Consider the following 10,295-nt stretch of genomic DNA (forward strand, 5'->3'; position numbering starts at 1 on the left):
GTACTCACACTAGACCTGGGCTGTCAGGTCCACCATATCACCTGAGGAGGTGGGTTCAACTTTACATTTACATGATAAACAGTGGCTTTAGTAGTTGATGGAGATGTTGACATTCTGGTATTTAGTTTGATGTCTGAAGTGAGTGGTTTAATTAACTATTTTTTAGCAACTGGTATCAAATGCAGTAACATTGAATACATAAATAAATACAATTTAAATATAATATTAATTAATGTATTATTATAAATTATTTGCAATTTACAATTTTGATGAACTTGGATAATTTCCTTTCCACTAACGATGCTTCAATTATGTTTTTGTCAACAGGTGAAGTAATGTACAGTTTTGAATATATCTTTATTTGTAATAATGTACTCATGGATAATGTATTTCCACAGATTATCACCAGCCAGAGGGAGACGTTAACACCTCCAGTCAGGATGAGTTCCCTGACCTCTGACCCTAACCAGACAGACGTCAACACCATCATCCGACCCCCTTACTTCTTCATCAGTGGTTTCATAGCCATCCCCGACATGAACTACTACTACATCTTCCTCTGTTTAGTTTACATCATCTCTCTGGTAAGGCCATAGCTCTGGTCCAGGGTGTTACTAACTAGCTCTGGTCCAGGGTGTTACTAACTACTTCTGGTCCAGGGTGTTACTAACTAGCTCTGGTCCAGGGTGGTACAAACCAGCTCTGGTCCAGGGTGTTACTAACTTCTTCTGGTCCAGGGTGTTACTAACTACTTCTGGTCAAGGGTGGTACTAACCAGCTCTGGTCCAGGGTGTTACTAACCAGCTCTGGTCCAGGGTGATACTAACTAGCTCTGGTCCAGGGTGTTACTAACCAGCTCTGGTCCAGGGTGTTACTAACTAGCTCTGGTCCAGGTTGTTAATAACCAGCTCTGGTCCAGGGTGTTACTAAATACTTCTGGTCCAGGGTGTTACTAACCAGCTCTGGTCCAGGGTGTTACTAACCAGCTCTGGTCCAGGGTGATACTAACTAGCTCTGGTCCAAGGTGTTACTAACTAGCTCTGGTCCAGGTTGTTACTAACCAGCTCTGGTCCAGGGTGTTACTAACCAGCTATGGTCCAGGGTGTTAATAACCAGCTCTGGTCCAGGGTGTTACTAACCAGCTCTGGTCCAGGGTGTTACTAACTAGATCTGGTACAAGGTGTTACTAACTAGCTCTGGTCCAGGGTGTTACTTACTAGCTCTGGTCCAGGGTGTTACTAACTTAAGAACTTCCATTTTGGGTCATTTCTGTTGTGTGTGTGTGTGTGTGTGTTGGGTCTAGGTGGGCAACACCTTCGTCATGACTGGCATCTACGTGGACCGCAGTCTCCACAGGTAATCAGACCTCTTTAATCTCATTAACACAATACAGTGTATAACAGCCTTAATTGGACATTCTATCTTATTGAAGTCCCTGTTCCCCTGGACCTCACAGACATGTGTGTGGGAGCCTGCCCTGCTCCCCGATCTCCAAATCAAATTTTATTTGTCACATACACATGGTTAGCAGATGTTAATGCGAGTGTAGCGAAATGCTTGTGCTTCTAGTTCCGACAATGCAGTAATAACCAACAAGTAATCTAGCTAACAATTCCACAACTACTACCTTATAGACACAAGTGTAAGGGGATAAAGAATATGTACATAAAGATATATGAATGAGTGATGGTACAGAGCGGCATAGGCAAGATACAGTAGATGGTATTGAGTACAGTATATACATATGATATGAGTATGTAAACAAAGTGGCATAGTTAAAGTGGCTAGTGATACATGTATTACATAAAGATGCAGTAGATGATATAGAGTACAGTGTATACGTATACATATGAGATGAATAATGTAGGGTATGTAAACATTATATTAGGTAGCATTGTTTAAAGTGGCTAGTGATATATTTTACATCATTTCCCATCAATTCCCATTATTAAAGTGGCTGGAGTTGAGTCAGTGTGTTGGCAGCAGCCACTCAATGTTAGTGGTGGCTGTTTAACAGTCTGATGGCCTTGAGATAGAAGCTGTTTTTCAGTCTCTCGGCTTTGATGCACCTGTACTGACCTCGCCTTCTGGATGATAGCGGGGTGAACAGGCAGTGGCTCGGGTGGTTGTTGACCTTGATGATCTTTATGGCCTTCCTGTGACATCGGGTGGTGTAGGTGTCCTGGAGGGCAGGTAGTTTGCCCCCGGTGATGCATTGTGCAGACCTCACTACCCTCTGGAGAGCCTTACGGTTGTGGGCGGAGCAGTTGCCGTACCAGGCGGTGATACAGCCCGACAGGATGCTCTCGATTGCGCATCTGTAGAAGTTTGTGAGTGCTTTTGGTGACAAGCCAAATTTCTTCAGCCTCCTGAGGTTGAAGAGGCGCTGCTGCGCCTTCTTCACGATGCTGTCTGTGTGGGTGGACCAATTCAGTTTGTCTGTGATGTGTACGCCGAGGAACTTAAAACTTACTACCCTCTCCACTACTGTTCCATCGATGTGGATAGGGGGGTGTTCCCTCTGCTGTTTCCTGAAGTCCACAATCATCTCCTTAGTTTTGTTGACGTTGAGTGTGAGGTTATTTTCCTGACACCACACTCCGAGGGCCCTCACCTCCTCCCTGTAGGCCGTCTCGTCGTTGTTGGTAATCAAGCCTACCACTGTTGTGTCGTCCGCAAACTTGATGATTGAGTTGGAGGCGTGCGTGGCCACGCAGTCGTGGGTGAACAGGGAGTACAGGAGAGGGCTCAGAACGCACCCTTGTGGGGCCCCTCCATTACATAATACTTATATTATTATTATATTACCTGTAGTGACGCCCAGCACGTGAACGGTACATTGCTGTACATTGCTGTGTTCAACCTGGACCTCACAGACATATGTCTGGGAGCCTGCCCTGCTCCCCGATCTACGTTACGTGATATTTACATTAATATTAAAATATATCTATGTTCTGACCTTGCAGCCCCAAGTACATCGCTGTGTTCAACCTGGCCTTCACAGACGTGTGTGAAAGCACGGCCCTGGTTCCCAAGCTGCTGGATATGTTTCTGTTCAGCAGACAGCTCATCTCCTACGACCAGTGTCTCACGAGCCTCTTCTTCGTCTTCCTCTTCATCACCATGCAGTCCTTCAACCTCACCATCCTCTCCTATGACAGACTGGTGGCCATCTGCTACCCGCTCAGGTCTCAGATAATACATCACATTATTAACTCAATTAAAATAACATTCAGAAACACTATTTAATTTTACCCTTCTGGGATATTTTATTTTTATTTTGAATTGAATAATTTGATTTGACAATTTATTCAAATGTATTTATTAAATGTACTATATAAAAGAAATGCGATTTAACATGGATTCACTGCTTTTAAAATCATATATAAGGATATAGTTACCTGACAGGGGAAACACCTTGATCACAAAGGAGGATTACCAGGGTGAGGTTCGGCCACTCTGGTCGTGCTGACCCCTGCAAGTTCTCCTAATGTGGGAATCTCGACTGAATAATTATATATATGAAAAACATATAAAGACTAATCATATAAAACATTGGCGATAATAACACGATAAAGTTGAACATCTTTTCCCCCACAGAGATGCAATTAAATGACCAGAGGGGCTGTGTCATCAACTCTCAAAGTTCCATTGCAATGTTCTTTCCAGGTACCACATGATGATCACTCACAGGTCCATGCTCCAGCTGACGGGGGCCGCCTGGACGTTTGCTGTGTTGATGGTGTTGATCTCTGTGTGTCTCATCACCCGGCTCTCTTTCTGTAGGTTAGTATGTATCGTATTGGGTTTAGTGCACCGATTCCACTGCAAAAGCATAGCTTCTGTGAAGTATAGATTTATCTGTTAAATCACATCAAACTATTGGTTTCAGACGTACGAACCTCCAGTCCAATGACTTGCTGGTGCAAAAAAATCAATTCATGATAAAATACAGTATAGTAGATATAAATATAGTCAAATATAATATATCTTTACGTTGATGAATGCTCCCGCTGTTTTATTGTCAGACTTGATCAAGACGTGCGGGTCAACACCTGCTCTTTCCATGACTGACCAGATGAATCCAGGTTTAACCTATGATCCCTTATTGATGTCACTTGTTTAAACCTGATATTGATCCCTTCGCGCGCCAATCCCTTTAGCGGGATCGATTTGACAACATCCAGTGAAATTGCAGAGCGCCAAATTCAAACTTCAAGATAACAGAAAATATTAGTGTATTACATCAAAATAAAGCTTAACTTCTTGTTCATCCAGCCGCAGTGTCAGATTTCAAAAAGCAGATTATCTGAGGACTGCGCCCCGCATACAAACACATGAAAGTCATTTTCAACCAGGCAGGTGGCGACACAAAAGTCAGAAATATATATATAATAAATGCCTTACTTATTAAGATCTTCTTCTTTTTGTAATCTCAAATGTCTCAGTGACACGATGAATGGTCGTTTTGTTCGATAAATTCCTTCTTTATATCCCCAAAATGTCCATTTATTTGGCGCGTTTGATTCAGAAATACACCGGTCCCAACATGCCCACAAAGGATCTAATAAGTTACCTGTAAACTTGGTCCAAACATTTCAAACAACGTTCCTAATCCAACCTCAGGTATCCTGAAACGTAAATAATTGACAAAATTTAAGACGGGATAAACTGTTTCCAATACCGGATAAAAACAACGTGAAGCGCGTTCCAGTTCACGCACCAAACAGTAGAATCCATCTGGACACAAACAAAGAACAGCTGTACTACATTTCTCAAAATAAAAACATCGAACAATTTCTAAAGACTGTTGACATCTAGTGGAAGCCATAGGAACTGCAACCAGGTTCCTATTAAATTTCCCATAGAAACTTATTGGGAAATACTATGACCTCAATTGTTTTCCCCCTGGAAGGTTTGTCCTCGGGGTTTTGCCTGCCAAATCAGTTCTGTTATACGCACAGACATTTTAACAGTTTTAGAAACATTACTGTTTTCTATCCAAATCTACTAATAATATGCATATCCTAGCTTCTGGGCCTGAGTAACAGGCAGTTAACTTTGGGCACACTTTTCATCCGGACTTGAAAATACTGCCCCCTTGCCTCCCTAAGATGTAAATGGGGGAAGGCAGGTGTGGGTACTGATGGGGGCTTGAGTGCGTAATGCTGGGGATCCTGGCGCCCTCGAGCTCCAGGTGAGGCAGAGCGGGTGTGACAAGTCACTTGTTAAATCCACTTAAATCAGTGTAGATGAAGGGGAGGAGACATGTTACAGATGGTTTTTTAAGCCTTTAGACAAGCAAGACATGAATTATGTATGTGTGCCATTCTGTGGGTGAATGGGAAATACTAAATATTTAGGTGCCTTTGAACGGGGTAGGTGCCAGGCGCACCGGTTTGTGTCAAGAACTGAAATGCTGCTGAGTTTTTCATGCTCAACAATTTCCAGTGTGAATCTAGAATGGTCCAACACCCCAAGGACATCCAGCCAACTTGACACAACTGTTGGAAGCATTGGAGTCAACATGGGCCAGCATCCCTGTGGAATGCTTTCGACACCTCGTAGAGTCCATGCCCCAACGAATTAAGGCTGATCTGAGGGCAAAAGGAGGTTAAACTCAGTATTAGGAAGGTGTTGCTAATGTTTTGTAAATTCAGTGCATACCACTTAACATATTCGACATTTTGATGTGTTACAGCCTGAATTGAAAATGTATTAATTTAAATTTCTCAACCATCTACACACTGTTTTAAGATTGGAGTTGTTTTAAGATGGTCGTACTGTGGATCATTTAGCTAATTGATGTTGAATTATAGGACCCTTTTAGGTATAAAACATATATATATTGAAAAAAAGATTTGAAAAAATATTGAATTTGGTCTTACTACTTTACTACTTACTACTATAGCCTATAGCATTGAATAACATTGCCAAAATGACAGCAAACAAATAAGAGGTTTTGAAGTCTTATATCTTATTTTAGTTTTTTTTCGACACATATTTAATCCATTATTTTAGATTTTTGATACTTCCATTCGCTTGTATGGGTCAGACGAGTCCGTGACACTTGTAGAACAAAACAGAACACAGATTTCCATATTTTTTCATATTAATTTCTAGGGATTCTAGGGATCTAGACGTTTTCAGGGATTAAAACCAAAATGATTTTCCAAATGTTTTGTTCTGATATTTTTGTTCCGACCAACAAAAACACATTTCTGAAGCAGTTCGATCTCCAAAAAGTTCTGGAATTGTTCCTTTATGTTCCTTTAATAACCTTCATCTTGAATGTGAGAGAAATTCCAGTGGCGGAGGTGTACCAATAGCTGGTCGAGAGTTTTTTTGACACATTTCTGTTGTTCGCTCTAATATCTGGGTAATAACATGGTATATAATGTATTGTATTGTAGGTCTCTGGTGATCAACAGCTACTTCTGTGACCACGGTCCTCTGTTCCGTCTGGCGGCCCCCTGTTCTAATGTGGTCCCTAACATAGCGATGAGCGAAATCAGCCCCTGTATAGTTCTCTATCTGCCAATGATCTTCATCATATCATCATACATCTGTATAACACACGCCCTGTTCACCATCACACTGCCCCAGGACAGGTGAGAAGTAATACTGATTGGAATAAGTAAGTCAAGTCAGTAAGTAGACTTGTCCAAGCCAGAACGGCCCATATGCTGATTGGTGTGAGGCATCAGAAATATGTTTTTAGTTATGGACTCGTTACAGGAATGATAAATGCTGGGAAATATTGAGAATGCAATTAAACTGTATAGATAATCACATGGTGTATTGACACACATTCTCTCCCTCTCTCTCGCTCTCGCTCTCGCTCGCTCTCTCGCTCTCTCTTTCTTTCTCTCTCTATGTCCACCTCTTTCTCTCTCTGTCTCCCTATCTCACCCTCCACCTCTCTCTTTCTCTCTCTCTCCATCGCTCACCCTCCACCTCTCTCTCTCTCTCCCACTCTCACCCTCCACCTCTCTCTCCCTCTCTCCCTCTCTCCATCCACCTCTTTCTGTCTCTGTCTCTCTCCCTCTCTCACCCTCCACCTCTCTCTGTTCCTCTCTTCCTCTCTCAATCCACTTCTTTCTGTCTCTCTGTCTCTGTCTCTCTCCCTCTACCTCTCTTTCTCTCACTCCCTCTCTCTGTCCACCTTTTTCTGTCTCTCTCACTCTCTTTCTCTCCCTCCACGTCTCTCCCTCTCTCTCTCTTTCTTACCCTCTCTCACGCTCTCTTTCCCTCTCTTTATCTCTCTCTCTGTCCACCTCTCTGTTTCTCTTTCTCTCTCTCTCTCTCTCTCTCTCTCTCTCTCTCTCTCTCTCTCTCTCTCTTTCCCAGACTCAGAGCAATTAAGACATGTACCTCACACCTAATACTGGTGGCCATATTCTACCTGCCCATTATTTTCACGTACTCTCTCTACACCATCATACCAACCAACGTCCGGATCATCAACCTCTCCCTGACCTCGATACTGCCACCAATGCTCAATCCCATCGTATACGTTCTGAAGACGGAGGAGTTTAAGGTATCAGCCAAGAAGATGCTCAGAAGAGGGGCCCAAAGAGCTGTGACGCAGGTCAAACCAACATGAAGTTCTTGAATTTTTTCTCTTAAAAATAATATATTTACAGTGCCTTCTGAAAGTATTCACACCTAACAGCCATTTTCAAGTCTTGGCATAGATTTTCAAGGCGATTTAAGTCTAAACTGTAACTAAGCCACTCAGGAACATTCACTGTCACCATGGTAAGCAATGCCAGTGTATATTTGATCTTATGTTTTGGGTTATTGTCTTGCTGAACGGTGAATTTGTCTTCCAGTGTCTTTTGGAAAGCAGACTGAACCAGCTTTTCCTCTCGGATTTAGCCGGTGCTTAGTTTCTTTTTATCCTAAAAAACTCTAGTCCTTGCCGATGACAAGCATACCTATAACATGTTGCAGCCACCACCATGCTTGGAAACATGTGGTACTTTGTGATCTGTTGAGTTGGATTTACCCCAACCATAACACTTTGTATTCAGGACATAAAGTTAACTTCTTATCCATTTATTTTTGCAGTTTTACTTTAGTGCCTTATTGAAAACAGGACTCCTGTCTTGGAATATCTTTATTCTGCACAGGTTTCCTTCTTTTCAGGCTGTAATTTAGGTTAGTATTGTGGAGTAACTACAATGCTGTTGATCCATCCTCAGTTTTCTCCTATCACAGCCATTAAAATCTGCAACTGTTTTATGGTGAAATACCTGAGCAGCTTCCTTCCTCTCTTCCTCTCCTGCAACTGAGTCCAAAAGGAGGAGGCAAGAGGTCGTGGACAGGCCAAAGGTCAAAACCAGATCAGAGTCAGGACAGGACAGGACAGGCTCGTGGTCAAGGCAGGCAGAATGGTCAGGCAGACTCGGGGTCAGGACAGGCAGAATGGTCTGGCAGGCAGAATGGTCAGGCAGGCAGGTACAGAGTCCAGAAACAGGCAACGGTCAAAACTGGGAGGACTAGAAAAAGGAGAATAGCAAAAAGCAGGAGAACGGGGAAAAATGCTGGTTGACTTGGAAAAACATACAAGACTATAAATACACAGGGATAAATACACTGGCACAGAGAGACAGGAAACACAGGGATAAATACACTGGCACAGAGAGACAGGAAACACAGCGATAAATACACTGGCACAGAGAAACAGGAAACACAGGGATAAATACACTGGCACAGAGAGACAGGAAACACAGGGATAAATACACTGGGGAAAATCAGCAACACCTGGAGGGGGTGGAGACAATCACAGGGACAGGTGAAACAGATCAGGGCATGACAGCATGTAAGTAAGCCTGTATCTTTGTAGTAACTGGGGGTGTTGATACACCATCCAAAGTGTAATGAATAACTTCTTCATGCTCAAAGGGATATTCAATGTCTTATTATTTGTTAATGTTGATTTTTACCGATCAACAAATAGGTGGTCTTCTTTGCGAGGCATTGGAAGACCTTCCTGGTCGTGATTGAATCTGTGATTGAAAATCACTGCTCGACTGAGGGACCTTTCAGATAATTGTATATGTGGGATACAAAGGTTAGGTAAGCATTCAAAAATCATTTTAAACATTATTATTGCACACCGAGGGAGTCCATGCAACTTATTATGTGAGTTGTTAAGCACATTTTTACTCAAGAACATATTTGGACTTGCCATTATAAAGGAGTTGAATACTTATTAACTCAAGACATTTCAGCTTTTAATTTGGAATTCATTTGTAAACATTTCTAAAAATATAAATTCCACGTTGACATTATGGGGTATGGTGTGGAGGCCAGTGACCCAAACATCTGAATGGAATCCATTTTAAATTCAGGCTGTAACACAACAACATGTGTGGTAATTCAAGAGGTGTGAATACATTCTGAAGGCTCAGTATATTATGTCTATAAGCCTTTATAGCCATTCAATAAATAACATATATCAGTGTGATATCACGCTTTAATGTATTTAATGTGTATTTAGATATACTTATATTTAGAAGTACTTGAAGTCTTAATGCATTTATATCTCTCTTTTGCTATCTCGGTTGCAACTTATATATATTTCATTTTTTGATTGGAAGAAAGCTATGTGTAACTACAGTGTATCTGGCATAGTGAATGATTGCATTGTTGCTTCACTCAATGAAGTGAAGTGGTATGAAAAAAAAGTAAAATATGTACACTATATATAATACTGTACGTTTTCTTTAATTTGTTCTGGATTTTGGGACTATAAAATGATCCCTGGTGGCATGCCTGGTGGGATAAGTGTGTCAGAGCTGTGTGTAAATTGACTATGCAAACAATTTGGGATTTTCCACACATTAATGTTTCTGCAGTCAGTCTCTCCTCAACTCTTAGCCAAGAGAGACTGACATGCATAGTATTTATATCAGCCCTCTGATTACAATTAAGAGCAGAACGTGCCGCTCTGTTCTGGTCCAGATGCAGCTTAACTAGGTATTTCTTTGCATCACTGGACCCCACGACTGGACAATAATCAAGATCAGACTAAACTAGAGCCTGAAGAACTTTCTTTTTGGAGTGTGGTGTTAAAAAAGCAGAGCATCTCTTTATTACGGACAGATCTCTCCCCATCTTTGCAACCACTGAATCTATATGCTTTGACCGTGACAGTTTACAATCTAAGGTAACACCAAGTAATTTAGTCTCCTCAACTTGTTCAACAGCCACACCATTCATTACCAGATTCAGCTGAGGTCTAGCACTTAAGGAATGATTTGTACCATATGCAATGCTCTTAGTTT

The 10,295-nt window shown here is 41.7% G+C and overlaps 1 protein-coding gene and 1 pseudogene across 1 annotated transcript; both read left to right on the forward strand.

Annotated features, from left to right (window-relative positions):
• The first annotated feature begins 440 nt into the window (after nucleotides 1–440).
• LOC139419387 (olfactory receptor 8G17-like) lies at nucleotides 441–7,606 on the forward strand. Its single transcript, XM_071169331.1, has 6 exons — nucleotides 441–584; nucleotides 1,304–1,356; nucleotides 2,967–3,188; nucleotides 3,670–3,786; nucleotides 6,414–6,611; nucleotides 7,351–7,606. Exons 1-6 carry the CDS (start codon nucleotides 441–443, stop codon nucleotides 7,604–7,606), a joined length of 990 nt encoding a protein of 329 aa, XP_071025432.1.
• Nucleotides 3,394–3,519, forward strand: LOC139419837 (U1 spliceosomal RNA; annotated as a pseudogene).
• Nucleotides 7,607–10,295: the final 2,689 nt, after the last annotated feature.

The sequence above is a fragment of the Oncorhynchus clarkii genome, chromosome 10 (genome assembly GCF_045791955.1).
Source record: "Oncorhynchus clarkii lewisi isolate Uvic-CL-2024 chromosome 10, UVic_Ocla_1.0, whole genome shotgun sequence".
In the NCBI taxonomy this organism is placed as follows: domain Eukaryota; kingdom Metazoa; phylum Chordata; class Actinopteri; order Salmoniformes; family Salmonidae; genus Oncorhynchus; species Oncorhynchus clarkii.

Excerpts from the sequence above, each read along its gene's own strand:
- LOC139419387 (XM_071169331.1), top strand. The coding sequence starts at position 441 with ATGAGTTCCCTGACCTCTGACCCTAACCAGACAGACGTCAACACCATC. Across the intron at positions 585-1,303 it reads TAGTTTACATCATCTCTCTG|GTGGGCAACACCTTCGTCAT; the intron begins GTAAGGCCATAG and ends TGTTGGGTCTAG. Across the intron at positions 1,357-2,966 it reads GTGGACCGCAGTCTCCACAG|CCCCAAGTACATCGCTGTGT; the intron begins GTAATCAGACCT and ends CTGACCTTGCAG.